Source organism: Xenopus tropicalis, chromosome 5, assembly GCF_000004195.4.
Source record: "Xenopus tropicalis strain Nigerian chromosome 5, UCB_Xtro_10.0, whole genome shotgun sequence".
Taxonomy (NCBI): Eukaryota; Metazoa; Chordata; class Amphibia; order Anura; family Pipidae; genus Xenopus; species Xenopus tropicalis.
The window spans coordinates 115,370,216-115,389,840 of record NC_030681.2 but is presented as its reverse complement, the minus strand read 5'-3'; the positions used below and the strand labels follow the sequence as shown (position 1 = coordinate 115,389,840).

Genomic DNA, 19,625 nt, shown 5'->3' with positions numbered 1-19,625 from the left:
GATCTGTAATGGAGCCTCATTTGAACGCTGACTGTAGCTTTCTGTCTGCTCCAGACTTCAGTAACAGTTCATTTAAAAGTCTTGTAAAAGTATTCAATACTAAAAATACTTTATAGATAGAAGTTTCTGGATATGAGAATATAAAAAAATATATAAAAACAGATTTGGCCCTTTTCATGCAGTCTTTAGCGGTGCCTCTGTTCCTTGGATATCTGGTTGGGCATCGCCATATACAATAATTATTGCTGACGACAGGAGGGTTTGTCCCCTTGAAATCTTGAATTTGCTTCCCAAGTCAGTCTGTGTCTTAATAAAAGGCAAAGTACCAAAAGTTACATGTGGGTGCTGTTCTCTTTTTCTTTGCACTCTTGTATATGGTGAGGCCCAGGCAGACTCCAGAGAACCAAGGCACCACTAAAGTGTACATAAAAAGGAGTGCAGGTGAGAACTGTACATACCAATAACATTTCACTTATAAGTTGGTATTAAACCCTGAATGATTGCCTAATGGGTCCATGCTAATATGTCTTTGATGCGCTCGGCAAACTTATAGAGCCCCACCAGTTCTTAAGAACTGAGGACCAAGACAAGTGCCTCAGGTCTATATTGTCCATATTACCTGACAGTGTCAATAAGGCATCACCCAATAATCCATCTTTAGAATACTGTCCTGTTTTTAAGCTGAAAATTTAAACAAAATATTTATTTCTTTAAATTCCCACTGTACAGCTGGGGATGTGACACAGGGTTCTGCTTCTGAACAGCCTGAATTCCAGTCCCTTGTAAGCAACAAGTGAATTTTCTTAAGCACAGTTCTTCCTAACATAAAAGTAGGATGAGAAAGGGGGTAGATGGCATTGAACACTGTGGTTGCTCCTGATTATGTACAAATTAACATTTAGCTGTCACTATTTATTTTCACAAGTGATTTATCAGCATATCCTAGATAATAAGCTTGATTCTAGGGGAAAATATGATTGAAATAATGTAATGTGGACTCTATTAGACGCCCATAAACAGTTCATTATATTTTGACCTAATTAATCAAACAGAATGCAGGTTAAAATGTTAAGATATCTTGAAAAATCATTTCAGAGAACCGGCTTTATAAAAAGAATGATAGCAGCTTACAGAGAAGCGCCCATATCTACCACTGCAGTCTCCATACATATGAATAAAATACTGTGTAGAGTAGGAGGTGACTGCTAGTTTTGCCAAGTTTGTGCCTGCTTAAATACTTTGGCATAGAATATCCTGCATGTGTTGGCCCTTAACCATTATAATCAGACTGAAAATGGAATGGAACTAAAGATTCATTTTGTAACAATGACAATCGTTTTACAGCGTTTGCTAATAGTTTAACTGCATTGTGTTTGGCCTGAGCTGCATATTTATGCCATTCTGTGAGATCTGTGACTGCCATGCCTACTCAATCTACATACTGTATAGAAAATAAACCTTGTCCTTTTGAACTATCCCAGCTTTTATTACTCATTTATTCTCCTGTTTGAGTACTGTATCTGATTTTTAGCAAGCAGAGAATACAGTGACTTGTTTCTGACCGTGCATAGCAGAATCCTAAATAAAATATTGTCCAATTTATGAATACACTTGTCCATTAATTACTAAGCTTGAAAGTTACCATGCCATGACCTGTGTGCTATTCACTTGTGCTCCCCCCAGTCTGCAATGATTCCTGCTCTGCGCTGTAACCACAGCGCTTTTCTTTCATGGCTCTCCCAAGAATAATGTTGGCAGAAGACTGACAGGAGTCATTTTCATATCATTTGAATTTGTTTGAAGGCACAATGGTGTATATTTATTCCATCTGACACATCCAGACTGACAACTCACTATTACACAGGCTTTGGTCCTGTAATGGCAGTAAATCTTTCCCTTTTTTCTTTGTGCTGTTTGTAGTTCAGTGTTAGATCTGTTTAGCAGCTTTGTTTTAGTGTGACATTGTTCAAATGGTTTTAGAGATCCTGCATTTCATGTTGAAAGCAGACACACAGGCACACAACCAAGCTAAGGATAGAGTAGTCAGGTTTGGAATACACTGGGCCTGTTACTGTTCTCTTGTGTTTACAAATATAAAAGAATTAACTAAATAATTTGTCATCACTGTTTTCAATCTATAGTGTTTCTGCAATATATTTTTAATCCTTTTTGAGTAAGATCTCAAAACTGCTGGAAGACATTGGGAGCATTTAATTCCCAATATAGGGGAGCAGGTTGGGCATTCCTCCTGTATACCAATATATTTTGGGTAATTTTTATTTTGCTATCCATCAGCCATGCTAGTTAGAAATCTGTTTCGTGTTTTATCTGTTTTTCTGTTTCTAAAGAGCTGCTTAGTTGGCTGACAGGACATATGAGGAGTGATTTGTATGTCTGCAACCTCATTTCCTAAAGGGATCTACTCTTTCATCTCTAATTTGGTATTGCTATGGTATACATATAGCAGGAGCTATGTGAATACCTCTTAATAGCATATGGAGGGTTTGGAGCATTTCTACTCTAGTTCAAATCACATGTGGCGAAACACTTTGGGTGCCTACGGGTGCCATTAGCCTTAGCATGACAGGATATGCTGTTATTATTATGTTATATTGATGGAGCAAACATAAATAAATATAGTCTAAAGCAGGGGTTCCCAACCTTTTTTACTTGTGAGCAACATTTAAATTAAAAAAAAAAAAAGGTTGAGGTGCAATGCAGGCATGAATAAATTTCCTAGGGGTGCCCAATAAGGGCTGTGATTGGCTATTTGTTAGCCCCATATGGACTGGTCTAGAGCATTTGTAAAATGATTCTAATGAAAGCACCTAGCACCTGATAGTGGGTGCATACTGTTGTCCTATAGAGGCTACTGAATACTGTACCCCAGTTATGCAAATAGTCCACAAACAGACAAAAGAGTGCAAAGTGCAGGGAGCAAAGAGACCGTTAACGTTAATTGATAAATCTTTAAAAATTTAACTCATAAAAAGTATGCATACGTCTGTAAAATATAAGGACAGGTGCTGCTATGAGCAAGTACAGTATATTCAGAATCAATGTTAGACTTCTAGGGAGGAACAGTTCTGGAATTCTTTACATAGTACTGTATGTACCGTAGCTTTGATAGTTCTCTCTATGCCCAGGGCATCAAGTCTTTATTTTGCTTAGATTTTTGCTGTCTTTTTCAGTGAAATACAGTAAGGCAGGAATCTTACAACTTCCATGTATAAAACTAACAGTCTCTAGTTTGATATTTACTCTCATGGCTAGATAATGCACCAAAAGTCTAATACACAAATACTTAATTTTTTGCAGACCACTAATAAGCCAGGACAAAACACTTTGACCCACAACACTGCTTTAGCATTACAGCGGACTTGAAACAAACCTTTAGGCTTACTCAATATGCTTATCTGCAGGAGAGTCTCTATGTGATTTGCTGGATGTGCGTGCAACGTGCCATTTATCTAGCATCCTTTTAAAGGAGAAGGAAAGGCTAAGTCACTTGGGGGTGCTAAAATGTTAGGCACCCCCAAGTGACTTTAATCGCTTACCTTTTACCCCGGGCTAGTGCCCCTGTTAGGAGAAAACAGCACCAGCCCGGGGTACCTGGGGCGATGCGCTTCCTCCTTCCGGCTTCGTTTCGCTGCGACTACACAATAGGCGCATGCGCAGTAGAGTGAAAAGCTGACTTCTCTGTTAACGTTCCGCCTCTCACTCTACTACGCATGTGTGCGCGAGCGATACAGGAAGGAGGAAACGCTGCAGCTACCCCGGCCTGGTGCTGTTCTCTCTGAACAGGGGCACCAGCCCGGGGAAAAAGGTAAGCGATTCAAGTCACTTGGGGGTGCCTAACATTTTGGCACCCCAAGTGACTTCGCCTTTCCTTCTCCTTTAAGGGCCTGGATATTCTCCATTTCTATTACAAATATCAGTAACTTACTGCACAGTAAGATGGTTTTTGATGCACATCATGTTGCCTTACACAAGTATAATTAAGTGTATTCTGAGTATGAAATGCATAAGGCTTCAGAGATGCACTATAGAGAGAGTCTGCACTATATTAATTTGGCCTTTGTGGGTTCCTTGTAGCCCCAATAATTTTGTTTTCTTATAGATTTTCGCTTCCCTAGCAGAGTTTCTGGTGTATCTGACAACTTTCTCATTTGGGGAGTTTTCTTCTTTTTCATTATGTTCCTTGTTCAGTTTTGTTTTTGGTTTAATCTTGATGTATATAAAGTGCACTTAATCTTTGTGGCATAATTGCCCCACTTAGGACTAACCTGTTTTATATAGAGAAAATTGAGTATATTCGGCTACTTAAAGGGGCTGTTCACCTTAGTGTTAACTTTAAGCATGATGTAGGGAGTGCTATTCTAAGACAATCTGCAATTGGTCTTCATTTTTTATTTGTACTATTTAAGGTATTTTACTTTTTTCTGCAGCTCTTCAGTTTGGAGTTCAAGCAGTTATCAGTTTGCTGGGGTACAAATTACCCTAGTATCAAGGGAGTGGTTTAAATGAGAGACTGGAAAATGAATAGGAGAGGACCTGAATAGTAAGATGACTTATAAAAAGTAACTATAACTATAAATCTGTAGCCTCGCAGAGCAATAGTATTTTGGCTGTTGGGGTCAGTGACCCCCATTAGAAAGCTGGAAAAAGGCAAATTATTTAAAAACTATGGAAAATAAGGTGAACCACCCCTTTAACTACTTTACACAGAACCTTCCCCAACCCTCCTAACCATTCTGCAAAGTATGCTTACCCCAGTACAGAAGGGTAGTAGTTTACAGTGACCAAATGAGCAATATTGTGGTGCAGTGATAGGGTTCAAAGGCTCAGTTCCAGACAGGGCACTGGCTGCAAGGTGGTTTTCTTCTCCTTGTGCTTGCCTGAGTGCTTCTGGGTACTTTGCTTTCTTCCCACATCCCCAAAACATACAGGCAGGTTATTTGGTTCATGACAGTGTGATTATTTCTCTGAATGCTCAGCTTGTCTTATTTACTCCATCATGTAACATTTACACTTCTAATCTGTTCCCTGTCCCTTTTTTACTACCTTTTAGATTAGCATTAATGACCACAAAATGCTCTGGGTGTCCGTTCTACCTGTTTAGCATGTAATGTTTTGCTGGGGAAATCTATTGTGTCCTCTGCAGCTCATTATCCCCTATAAGAGAAGGACACTGTAATCTAATACGGCACTGCATTGAAGTGAAATATGTCATCTCATTTACCAGCCTTTTGAGAGACATGTCAAGTACATAAGAAAGGAGACTAATTATTAAATCGTTTAGTAGGGAGAGAATTCACTTCCTTCCTGTTAAAACGATTTACCCAGGTCATTTAAAAAAGTTTTATTTCTGTTTTAATGTTTACACATTTATTTACTAAATGAAATATTTTGCTACCCATATTATAGAACATATTTTTCTATTTTTTTTTTTTAATTATTTTTGTTGGGGAGGTAACATATTAAAATCTTATTTCAAGGAAGCTTTTGCCTTTACTTTCGTGTGATTTTCATTTTTTTTCCCCGTTCTGTGTTCAGAAATATTCAGCACATCGCAGCTGTTCATGAATAATGTCCATTTAAAGCGGCTGGCAGAGAATGCTGGTGTGTTGGCGAGATGAATTAAATGTTTGGGGGATCTGACAGGCAGCACGCTGCTTTGTGATCATTCCAAAGTTCTAATAATCTCCCTCACCTTCTCTGCCTGCCACTAATGAAAGAGAATAGGTGATTGCACCTCTGGCTATGTTCTTCGCCTAATGACTCCTCCAAAGGCAGATTTATGAAGAAAAAATTAACTTTGAATGAGGATTGAATTGGTCCTGACAGTCTGATAGACTGTGACACAGATTCTATGGCAAAACAGACGTAGCCCTAATTGATTATCAATATTTTAAGCAAAGTGATGAAAATAAGCATTAAGTGATGAGAAAGGCAGTCTTAATACAGTAGGCAGTAACCAGGACGCAGGGAGTCTGCAGGGATGCCGCTTCTGATTGCTCTTACTGAGTTTTAGCTGTCAGGTTTCTTTTTTCCTACCTTTGCTTCACAACATTGTCCCCATTCAGTTGGCTTTTTTTTCTTTAGAGATCTATGACTGGAATGTTAATCAATTAGTGAGTGAAACTATGATACACTTTCTCTGGAGATGTTTGCTAAAGATTTCACCTATTTAGGCTAAGGGGATTCTAGTCTTCAGATACAGGGACAATGGCAAAACTGTCATAATGTCCTGAAAATAATAATAGTATAAAGTATCATGTAATGGCAGAATGTTTATTTAATAAATGTGTGTTATTGCTGGAGTATTGCTAATAATAAGCAATAATGTTCCCCAATTATAATTTTTTAGAGAATAGAGCTTTGATGAAGGACAAAAGATAATATGACATATTGGTACCTTATCATATATATTTTGTTCAAAAATAACATTTGGCACACAGTGGTTGGCAGTGCAGGGGCCCTAAGTTCAATTCCAGCCAGAGCATTATCTGCAAGAAGTGTGTATGTTCTCAACATGTCTGTGTGGATTTCCTCCTACACTCCAAAAATATACAGGCGTGTTAATTGGCTTCTGATATAACTGACCATAGTATGTGTATATGATAGGTACGGTTGCCGCCTAGCTGGAAAAAAATGCCACCCAAGCCCAGCTGGTATTTGCTGGTTAATTTGTAACTAGCTGTTATTTTACCCTTGGCCCACCCGCAATCCCTGCTGCCATCCAGCACCCACCCACTTACATAACTGCTTTTCCCCTCTTTTGCATCACCGCCCCTTCCCTTAGGTCATCACCCACCCCTGTTACATCACTGATCTCAGGGTCCTGCCCCTCACAGTGTGGGCTGGGATTTTTACAACAGAAAGGTGACAGCCCTAATGATAAGGATGTAAACCCTTACTCCTATTTCTTAACATTTAGAGCTATAGGTATTCATCGTCTGAGTGTCAAATTTACATAATTCCAATATTTCCAATTTCATCAAGAACAGGAAAAATTAATGAAAGTCTATTAGCCCTTTAAAGAAATGATGTATAAAGGGTAATTGAGACTATTATGCAGTAAACTAAGCAAAAGTTGTTAAAACTGTTTGCGACAAAGCTAAGAATCACTACATTTCATCACTATACAACTACACATGCTAATTTCTCATCATTTATTTATACAGTGCCAAAATATTCCAACACCGCTTTTTCAGCTCAAGCATCCATTGGGGGTCCTATCTCGGGTCAGAGCCCTCAGCTTATAACAAGGTTACATATATAGGTAAACACATAATCCTGTACAGGTATGGGACCCGTTATCCAGAATGCTCGGGACCTGGGGTTTTCTAGATAAGGAGACATTCAGTTATTTGGATCACCGTACTTTGTCTACTGAAAAAAACATTTAAACATTGAATGAACCCAATAGGATTGTTTTGCCACCAATAAGGATTAATTATATCTTAGTTGGGATCAAGTACAAGCTAGTTTTTTATTATTACAGAGAAAAACATAATCGTACCAGTTATTCAGACATAATTTAAAAATATATCTAGGGCAGTAAATAGGCTTCCCCCAAGCCCTACCCTAAATGGTCTTCAGGATGAGCCCCTCCTGCCTTTTCTCCAAGCTCCCCCAGAGGGCCCAACCCTATAGTTTTAGAACTACTGTGTTTAATATGGCACCTCTTCTAGAAACAAGTCCAGATTAAGTGTAATAGTTCAGATTTAATAAAAAAAATAAAACACTGCAAAGAAGGGTACAAAGGTATGTTTACCCTATGTATTGAAAGGTGGCACACATTTCCCAAGGTTTAACAGTGCGGTGCCTGAGACATGAGCATCCAAGGGATGCTGAAATCTCCCAAAAGGTCCCTGTTATATTCCTGTATAAATGTTGGGAGAATATACTTTGTACTTAGCTGAAAACAGGCATGTTTTGGTTTCTGTGCCCTGTACTAACAAGTCTAACGTGAAGCTGCTTTTTGTTCTCTAATGTCCCAGTAAGACTATGGGTTAATAAAGAACTAATTACTATGTGAACACGCTTTCTCTAGCTTCCATCCTCTTAAGTGGTACTGCAGGGCAATGGATATATTCTTGTATTTATCTGCAGAATTATTTGTTTTTTCCCCACAACTATTACTATACAAAACGTATATCTGGATATAATTCAATTTCCAACTAGCAAGATTTTCAGGGAGATGGATGAGTATAAGTAGCTATTTCATGCAGTGCCATCTAGTGTTAGTTTAGAGAACAGGCTGTTCATTATTTGTGTAAATGGAATCTCTGCTTGACTGTTTGTTACTCTTTATGGATTTCTTTTTACAGTTTTTTAATATTGAAAATTACTAAAATTTTTCAGAAACATAGGCAAGTATGGCATGTGTTATCTAAAATGCGTAAGAAATTGAATTTACTATCAAACAGGGTTTCCTGTAATTTGCATCATACTTCCCTAAATATACAAACATTAAATAAACCTAATAGGATTATTGTGCCACCAATATCAATTTGTACAGCTTAGTTACCATTAGGTACAAGGTAATATTGTATTATTACAGAGAAAATAAAGACAATTAGATTTATTTACTTAAACTGGGCTCTCTATGGAGCCCAGTTTCAAAGATAATATTAAAGTTTGGCACAGTTAAATTCTTCCACTATTAATTACTATATGATTTTTAAAGACTGATTCATCGGTGGGTGAGTCAGCAGCTGTCTGGTTGCTAAGGTAATTAAGCCCTAGCAACTACATAACCATTCACATTTTAATTTTGAAATCTTAATATTTTAAAAATCATAAGAAGCAAAAAAGAACACAAACAATACTGGTTTCTATATTATTATATTTAAAGCTATTTATTTAAGGTCAAATACCCCTTTAAGTAAATGTCATTAAAATAAAAATTGTTTGTTTAAAACTTAAATTAGTTTGTGTTGTTAGTAATGTAATCGTGCTTGCTACAGTCTGTGCTTGCATGAGGGAGGTAATTTATGGTGCTAAAGTATTACCTTTTTTGGCAAAACCCCAGCAGTTCTTCTTGCTTTATGGCAGAAATGGCAGCTGTGAACTTATGATCAGAACCTCACAGGCAGTAAGATAATGTACCCTTTAGCTGTCAGGTTCATTTACATTTGCTACTTTTGCCAGTAAAAGGGATTTATGTACTGTACCTGTGTGACTGAAAGAGCTGTAAGTCAGACTAAGCCCCAGCCCAGAAGTGTATAATTAACTCTAAACCTATACATTGGAGATAATAAAGCAGCTCTATTTAAACTTGTATTAAAAGGGAAATTAATTTTATTAAAAAGAGGCTGATTATGTAGTGACAGTAATGACCGTATCCTTTTAAAGGTAAAGCTGTTGAAAGACTTTTAAGGACTTTATAAGAACTAAGTCAATTAAGCAACAGCCCCGCAAATGTCGTTACACTGAGTGGAACATAAAGCCAACATTTATCATATAATCTAATGGCATTTCTTGTTAGTGCTCCACTTGCACCCGGAAAGCTGGTACGAATTTCTGTGATGTAATCTCAGATCAACAGACGGAGCCATAAGTGTTTAAAATGTTGGACTTGGCAGCAGGCGCTTCTTAGAATGATGAAAGTGCGAGGCTGTCCGATTACACGGCTGCTGAAAATGTTTCCAAAGGCTCTGGAATACAGAATTCTTAAATGTATGTTGTGCAGCCAAAGATGGAGACTTGATGCTGGCAAACTGAACGAGCCAAAGTTTCTCCAAAATAATCATTCCCCTGCATGCAGAATTACATCATATTGTCTCCTTATATAACTTTAAGCTATATGTAATAAAGGTATGGGATCCCTTATCTGGCAACCCGTTATCCAGAAAGTTCAGAATTACCGAAAGGCCATCCCCCATAGACTGCATTATAAGCAAATTATACTAATTTTTAAAAATGATTCCCTTTTCTCTGTAATAATAAAACAGTACCTGTACTTGATCCCAACTAAGATATAATTACTCCTTATTGGAGGCAGAACAGTCCTATTGGGTTTATTTAATATTTAAATGATTTTTAGCAGACTTAAGTTAGGAAGATCCATATTACGGACAGATCCCTTATCAGGAAAACCTCAGGTCCCGAGCATTCTGGATAACAGGTCCCATAACTGTATATGGAGTAATTGCACTGAGGGAAGTTGGGATGCGTTAGTTGCATACTAATATCAAACTCACTTGTGATTTCTTCCATGTATACTCCGTTTTCCTTGCTCATGATGTTGGGCTGCAAAGTGAAAATAAAGATTGTTATATTCTCTTTATCAGAGGTTCTGTAACTGAGCCAGCATCTCTTTGCAATCATCCTTTAAAGAATTTCTTATCAAGTATGTGCTTTCAAATGAGATTTTCCCTATAAACACTATATAGCTAAAAGTATCCAGGTTCCTGCCAGTCCAGTATCCCATTGCTAAACTTATGATTGTTTTCACTGGACCCAAGCTATGAAAAATATCCACAGGCCGCTATTCCTCCACCACAGTACTTCTTTAGTTGACCTTACACCAGGGGTCCTCAGCAGACTGTTGGGGGGCCGGACCGCCACCACCACCACCACCCCCCCATCCCCCATCCCCTGTCAAACTATGGTCCACTCTTGCATTCTCTTCCAGCACCACCCCCCCCCCAGTGCGCCGGCCGTCCACCCTCCCGCTGCCCGCTAAGTCCTACCTCTTCCAGCTCCCCCCAGTCTTCTGTCCGTCTTCCCAGGGAGAGTCCTCTCTCTGCCAGCGCCGTCCATCCTCCCTCTCAGCTCCCCTGTCCCAGAGGACGCAGCAGGGGGCCGGATCCAGCCCGTGGGCTGTAGTTTGATGACCCCTGCCTTACACATTCAGGCAGGTAGCTCCCCTCCTAGCAATCCACCAAAATCAGACTTGCCTGTTATACAGCATGATTCCTCACTTTATAGAACCCGTCTTCATCTGTCCAGTGGAACTGATATATATACCATGCCCACTAAAGGTTCCCATACACGGGCCAATTCTAGCTGCCGACATCGGTCCCTTAGACTAATTTGGCAGCTAATTGGCCCGTGTATGGGGACTACCGGCGGGCCTGCCTGACCGATATCTGGCCTGAAATGGTTAAAAAGGTTAAAAAAATCTAGTCGGATGGGGGTCCGCATCGGTTCGATGTGGCCACCGGACCAACTTTTCCTATACCCACCATAATTCTCCCGATATCGCCCACCCGTAGGTGGGGGATATCGGGAGAAGATCTGCTCGCTTGGCGATGCCCCCAAGGTGTATGGCCACCTTAAGACGTGGCATTGCACATGGTGATGTTAAGGTTGTGTGCAGCTGTTCATCCACTAAAAAATAAAAAAACCCATCTTTCCAATGAATAATTCTTGTGCTGACTTCGCTTCCAGAGACAGTTTGGGACCCATCAATTACAACTGAGGAGATGTCATAATGGAAAAGTTGTCTATATACTTTGGTCAGATTAGGTGTCACAGATACCCTGTGCAGAATTCAATATAATACACGTACAAAAAAAAAAAATGTTTCGTTTTTGCCAAAGTTAGACACCAGCAGGATTCTATTGGTAATTTGTTCTGAAATTAATATAATACAGGTATAAAACACTTTTTAATTGCAAATGACCACTATATTCCTGCTATAATCAGAACTTATTTAACACTTCAAGATTTTTCTCAACTGATCTCTCCGATGAGAATTTGCCTTAACTTTAATACAGATTTCCAGTCTATTCAAAAATTTGTATTCCTTGTGTTCCTTAAAGGAACAGTAACACCAAAAAATGAAAGTGTATAAAAGTAACTAAAATATAATGTGCTGCTGCCCTGCACTGGTAAAAGTTGTGTGTTTACTTCAGAAAGTCTACTATAATTTATATAAATAAGTTGCTATGTAGCCATGGGGGCAGCCATTCAAAGGAGAAAAGGCACAGGCACAAAGCAGATAACAGATAAGTTCTGTAGAATACAATAGTGTTTTATCTGTTATCTGCTATGTAACCTGTGCCTTTTCTCCTTTTTTCCAGCTTGAATGGCTGCCCCCGTGGCTACACAGCAGCTTATTATATAAACTATAGTAGTGTTACTGTAGCAAACACACCAGTTTTACAAGTGCAGGGCAACAGTGCATTATATTTTTATTACTTTAAAGCTCTTTCATTTTTTGGTGTTACTGTTAAAGCTGATCATTATGGTGGGGTTACCCAGGGTGTGGTTATTGCATTACTTAGACATGATTAGCTGGGGTTCTGTCCTGTTTTCTCAATGTTTTAAACTGGACAGAAAGTTTTGAACGGACAGCCCTTTGATGTCTGCTTTAAAATTGGGTGGGTGACCACCCTAATTCTTTCAATATCCTGCCTAATGAGTCCATTATACAGAAACCAGTTATCCAGAAAGCTCTAAAATACAGCAGTGCTAATTTAGGAAAACATTTTCTCATTTTTGACTGATTTGCTTTTTACTCCTGTAATTATAAGAAATTACTGTACTTCTAGCCATGTTAATAGAAAAAAAAAATCACAGTGAATATCTTAATATTTAAGTGTGTCTCATTTATTTGCCAGATTATTGTTTGGGTTTCACAAGGCTGAAAACCAGACAGACAGTTGAGACCCAAACAGGCCTAAGAAAAACCAACTGTTTGGGTCAAGCCCAATTTCTACCTAGCGAAGGTATTCTCCGGGTACATAAATATGCAGGAAATTTAGGAGGTTATTGGCTGATACATATTTACAACTGTGCCAAAAGAATCTTATCTTGCCATTCATCGGTCAAAATCTGTTTTCTTCTCTCACCACTATTCTGGTATTATACCAACCAGCTGCTAGAGATGAGCCCCATTTCCTCTGCATTTAGCTTAATCTATGAATTAATCTTAGTTTTTCACTATGGTTTAATTGGGTCTTTGGAAAGCAAATGCACTCTATTTGCAGACTGTGCATATTAAATGATATTGTGACCAAGATGTTTGCTATAACTCTGCCTGTGCCCATCAGCAGCTGCAATTGGCTTTGAAGACAAAGTAGAGACAGTTGGGTACCACTTTGTAGTGTCTAATGTCTAATATAACTACCTTCGTTTAAAAAGTAGAAGCACATTCGTTTGGAGCCAAACTGGCACTGTAACAAAATGTAGCTCGACACCTTGCTCCTCTCTCTGCCTGAAGTGATGAAAGTTCTGCTTTCCTACTGGCAGTGTTTCATTATGGAATATCCAGCTGGGTAGTTTTTTCTATGCAAGACATATAGGAATAAAGTAACTGGAATGCTGGGGCCAAAAAGGTAATTTGTGTGTCCAGATTATTAAAATGGCAATTCATATGCTGTTATTTAAAATAGCCTGTATGGCTTATAGCAATCCAAAAAAAAAAAAAAAAAAAAACACGTTTGTTGCAAAGAGCGCACTAACAAAGCAGAATAGATAAATCAAATTCAGGAATGGGTAGTTTATTGAATCTAAATTGTGCCCAGTTGGCCTAAGAGCTATATGTGAGCAATCCATCTTGCGTTTATAATGCAGACTCTTGAAATCCACCTGATGTTTGCAATATTAAATTTCAGTCTAATGAGCTCTACTAATACATATTGAAGATGCTTGTAAGGAGCAGATTGCAACTCTAAGTGGGTTAATTTGAAAGAGGCATAAGTTTCGCCTTTAACATGACTCTAGGGGTACATCTACAATTACACTTATAAGCAAAATTCAGTTTAAAAGGAGTTCGATTATACAACCCACCCCCCTCCCACAAGGGAGGATAAAGTGTGAAATACATAAAGGTTTGGAAGTGTTTCTTTAATTGTAAGGCTACTGGATGCACCACACAATGTCTTCTTTTTTACTGTAAAAACTCAACCCTTTGAGCTCCCATTTTACTACACTGGCCTTGCTCTGGCAAGAATTTTTAAAAAACAAACCAAAAAAAAACCCCAATTGGTAGCAAGTCGAGTCAAGTGGTAATTGGATATAGAAACCACGTGTGAGTTCAGGATCTCAAGCGTGGTTTCACTAACTGATTGCTTGAGCATTAATTTGCTCATTGGTCATTTCTGTTTTATGGGGTTTTTTGTTTTTTTGTTTTTTTTTAAACAGTTGACCAATAAATGCTAACTGATGACTGATTTATAGACAAGTAGCAAAAAATATAGGCAAATTCTCTGAGCATTCTTAAGACAGGCGCAACCTTATGAGCGATGGCAGTATGGCCAGTTAGGATGTCCACATCCAAGGAGCTTAATGATGTCCTTGGAGAAGGAAGCACAACATACAGATGGATTGCTTCCATAGAGTGGCAAGTGTGCAGCGGTCACAGTTGGGACCTGGAGCTTTCCGTAATTTGGATCCCCGTACCTTTAGTCTACTAAAAAACATTTGAATGTTAAATAAACCCAATGGGACTGTTTTGCCTCCAATAAGGAGTACAATAAAGTACAAGGTGCAGTTTTATTATGAAACAGAAAAAGGAATCATTTTTTAAAAATTTGAATGATGTGAATAAAATGAAATCTATGGGAGATGGCCTGTAATTCAAAGCTTTCTGGATAATGGGTTTTCGGATAACCGGTTCTATACCTGTACTTGAAATAATTATATCATAGTTTGCAATTCAACCTGCTAATAAGCTTTCCTCCATGTTTTGGCACGGCACCTGAATGCTATCAGCTGTCTCAGGCAAAGTTTTGCTTCCATACTTTTAAATCTTTTTTTCTTCTGACAAGGCAGTACTTTTTAAACTTAATATTTCATCAAGTATAATGCTATTAGAGACTTATTTTCACTTAGTTCACTCATCAAGCAGTGAGATGGCAATAAAAGGGAATGGCTCCTTTGAGACATTAATGCTTTGGAATAAATGATGTGCTAGAACAGAAATTTAATTAATTTACAGAGTATATTGATAGTCCCCAGTTACTGTGCTGTATATTTTTAATCTTCTTTAACATCTGTAGTAAAGTGTTTCAAAACCCCTGCAGTTGAGCAACTAATAGATAATTAAGTAATAAGGGAAGAGGTTTCCAGGGGAAAGAGATTCTTTTAACGAGTGCTGTCATAATAGGAATAAAGTGCTACTCATATGATTTATCGTGAAGAAAATATATAATTCTATTATTTTAAACAAGAAACCTTATCTCTGGTAGTGTTTTATATAACGAGTAAATAGGAATTGTGTGTTCAGAGGTATCACCTTTTGTCCAAAACTGTTCTGCTACTTTAAGCCAGCTTTTTAATGGTTGTTTTTTGTTTTTTTTCTCATTATTGACTGATAGATTTAAATTTTACAGAGTTCTCAGTACGGAGGGCCTGAGGCAAATGTATATAATTATGAGAACTAAGATATATTTAGGACATCTGCGAATAATAATACTGTATGGCAGAATTGCCAACAGTACCAGTGGTTCTAAGGTTTGCAGTTCAAGCTTAGGGCAGTGGCTCACAAGCCATTTTCAGGTTTTTGCAAGCACTTGTGAGCTATTGTTGTTTGGAACGGTGCTAGGCTACCTAACAATCCCTTAGGCCAACATATGTTCAAATATTTAGCCATAGCTGTAGAAATAGGGTAAGAAATAGGATAGGTATGTTATATCTACTCATGGTATTCCTCCATGAGTGTGAACGTATGTTTTCAATACCCAAATATGTTCTGTGTTAGTTTGATACATATAATTGTGGGACATTTATTTAAGAGGCCTGTTCTGGTAATGTGGCATGAGGAATGTTGTATGGTCTCTCTTTGTTTTTTTTGTCACCATGAACTAATAATACTCAGATTTACCTTACCGGTTACATTCCAATTCATTTTTATTTTATTCTTAATCTAGCCAAAGCAGATGAAGCCTTGAGAGCAAAGGAAAGAAGCGAGGAGGAAGCGCGAAAGAGGAAAGAAGAAGGTAGGTGAATATTTACATATACAAATAAAAATCTAATAGCACTCGCTTTTCTTCATAATACCTTGAATGGCTTGATGGTAGCCTACTGTTTGGTGTAAATATGCAGTATGAAATATGCAGTCTTGAAAAAGTTACACACAATACTGATGATGAATACTTTAGAAGCTACTTTTTATGACTGTCCATTTTCATAGCTCAGCATGTTATATTTAAATTTGTCATCATGTTGCTGTCACACTTGGATATGGCTCATCCATTACAAATAATATTTGTTGGCTTCACACTGTCATTTAGATAGAATGGTAACAGTGGATCGATTGCCTGTCTGAGAGGAAGCGAGTTTTCATGTATAACCTTCCAAACACTCGCACCTCTCCAGCCACGCCTATCCCCTAGCTGCAGTGTCGCTTTGTTTAGAAGCTATAGAACTGGGGGGGCACAAATGTTATTTACACCACACCGAAGTAGACTTAAGGAGCATATTACTTTGCAGATATTATAGTAGTAGAACTTAGGTATGCCATTATAGCCATATTTTCTAATACCATAATACAACTAGCATTTGAAAAACTAAATACAGTTTAAAACTGAATTCAGTACCTTAAAGTATTGAAAGACATAACCCTAGAAATGTAATGTCTATGTATGAGAAAAAAAAACTAATATCGAAATATTGAAAAGATTCATGGTTATTATAGAGGTGGGGAGGGAAGGCATTTCTTAGTAGTGAAATGCCCTAGTGTCCAATTTCTACATATTGATAATGGGTTAGTGCAGAGGATTTTTTGCGGTTGTTTATATGTATTATAGAGCATATGAAGGAACATAGCGGAAGTAATGTATATATATATATATATATATATATATATATATATATATATATATATATATATATATATATATATATATATATATATATATATATACACATATTCTTGTGCTTCTTCACACATTTGTTTTTTTGCATTAATTATACACCTCCTAAGAAAATTTGATCTATTATATATACTTGATGTGGCCCTTCACTTTGTATAAAATATAAGTGGCAGGTATATAAAGGAAATGACTCAATAATGCCACACCTCTTGTAATGAAGTGCCAAAAAAAGTGCGCAAAGCGCATAAGGAGAGCGGCATGGGGATGCACCATTATGTCGTTTGGTATAGTATGCATTTTTTTCTGAATTTATAAGTAACCGCTACATATTTTTGTGTATTGCACTGCTATATTTGTGTGTTTGATTCATGCATATTCAGAGCCTTAGCATTGAATTACACACAAAAGATGGATTTTTTTTCTATCATTAAATTTTTCCCTTTCTGAGTGCTGTAGTTTAAAGGGATTCTGGAGCCTGCAGCCTTAAATAAAATTTTAGTAACTTTGACCTAATTTTATCACGCTGTGCCGATATAATATATCTGTAAGAAAGTGTACACTATGGTCAAAATATCCAGACAATGTATATAGGCAGAATTATATAAAATCACATATCTACTATTGGAATACTTGCTAAAAGTTTCAAACTGTCTCCGGAAGCATGGGCAAGCCGAGCAGCCCGCATACAAGTTTAAATTATCAAGTGAAGTGCCAAGTAACGGCTGGCATGGTGTACAACACTTCACCATCTTTGTGCAATGGACAAGCCTGGCTTTGGCAGATTTCAACTGCAGAACGGTACCTGTGGGAATGTTTCCACTGTAAGGTTTGGTACAGGAGGAATAATGGTCTGGGGATATACTTTCCTGGTTTAGAATAGATGCCGTGCTTTCAGTAAAAGTAAATATTAATGCTATAGCGCGGAGTGTCTTTACAATTCCTTGCTTTTTACTTTTTGACAACAGTGTGTGGAAGGCCATTTTAATGCAGAACTGATTTGTTGAGATTGGTATGAAAGAACTTTCTCGGATCCCTGACAACTTATGTGAAGACACGTGGGATAAATGGGACTGCTGTCTGTGACCTAGTGATATCCGTGTCTGTTCCAATATTATTTTGGCTGAATAGAAGCAAACCCCAAACTATGTTTTAAAAGCTGTTGATAAACCTTTCAAGAAGAGCAGAGGCTGTTATGACAGCAAAGGGAGTAGCAACTTCATATTAAATCTCTTCAATATAGAGTATTATATAGACTTCTAACAGTGTTGTACAGATATAAAGGATATGCATGATTTACGTACAACAGTATCCACGATTATCGGCTTTTCTTTCACCTTGAAAGGAAATAAACGTATCTATGCAGATGTGAGAAGAAAGAATTGGAGGTTTCTATGTTGGGCCCAGTCGTACATTGTGTGCTGATTTTTTACATTATGTGCACTTTTTGGATTTTAGTAATTCATAAAAAAAAGAAAATTCTTGTAATCATCTTTAGAGATTTTTTTATGACATAGTTTAAGCATCTTTTATCATTGATCATTTTCTTTATGTTGTAACATTTTTTGCTTAATGAATACAATTTAAATAATGTATGCTACACTCTTCTCTCTTTTAGCTACACTGGGCACTCGTTTCATCTCAAGGATATTTCTTTTCTCTTATGTTAATTTGCTAATTAAGTTAGCCAGAAATCTTGTATAATGCGTGATACAGAAAGAGGTGCTGGATTCTTAGCTGATAAGCAGAAATAATACTACAAAAATCACATTATTTGCTGATTGTTTCTTTATTTATCATTTAATCTCCTAGATAGGGACATAGATATTGGTATATATATATATATATATATATATATATATATATATATATATATATATATATATATGTATATATATATATGTATATATATATATGTATATATATATATGTATATATATATATATATATATATATATATATATATATATATATATATATATATGTTTGCAAATACTCTGTGGCACTCTAGGGACTTTCTCAATAGAATGACTATTCATTTACATGGTTTAGTGTCAACATTTTGGTCTCAGACCTTTACCAAGACAAAACACCTTTAACAAACAGCCAATCACACCAAGGGAGAGGGATGACCTCACTTACTCAAACTCCTCCCCTCCAGGGTCAAAAATGTGAAACAAAATAAAGTTACAAATTACAGAATATATATATATATATATGTGTGTGTGTGTGTGTGTGTGTGTATGCTAACAAAGGTCTTTTATATTAATACAGTATTTATTTAGGATCTTTGTGGTGGTGTTAAATGAATGCAGAAACAGCAAAAATGTTTGTTTTTTTTTGTTTTTTTTACATGAAAATGATCTGGAATTTTGTTTTTTTAAATCATAGTAGGGGTTTATTTTGTTATGTTTAAAGTAGAACTGTCATTAAATGTCTTTAAAGCAATACTGTCATGGGAAAACGATGATGCATAAAATGCACCAGTTAATAAGAGCAAACAGATTTTTTTTTATTATGTAATTTTGACATGAGGCTAGACATATTCTTAGTTTCCCAGATGCCTTCAGCCATGTGCCTCCCAGCTGTCAATCAATGCAACGACGGGAAGGTAGCAAGATAGTAGCTCCCTAACAGCTGTACTGCTAAAAATGCTCCCATGCTCACCTAGCGTTAGATATGAGAATAGCACTTAATAGTGAAAATCCTCCCCAAGTCATGACTCCTCCACTTACATTGAATAGGAGAAGCTATTGTTAATCTGAAAGCAATTCTACTGTGTAGTGCTGGTTCATACAGAAATCTCAGACTCAGGCACAATGCAGCCTCATTTTCTGCAACAACCCCCAAGCT

The 19,625-nt window shown here is 37.2% G+C and overlaps 1 protein-coding gene across 2 annotated transcripts in view; it reads left to right on the top strand.

The window, feature by feature from the left end:
• rsrc1 (arginine/serine-rich coiled-coil 1) overlaps nucleotides 1-19,625 on the top strand; it is a 143,484-nt gene that overhangs the window by 102,198 nt on the left and 21,661 nt on the right. For both annotated transcript variants that reach the window (XM_012962980.3, NM_001016318.3), the window contains one exon: nucleotides 15,831-15,899. In XM_012962980.3, the coding sequence (XP_012818434.1) occupies nucleotides 15,831-15,899 (69 nt within the window). The remainder of the gene's footprint in view (nucleotides 1-15,830; nucleotides 15,900-19,625) is intronic.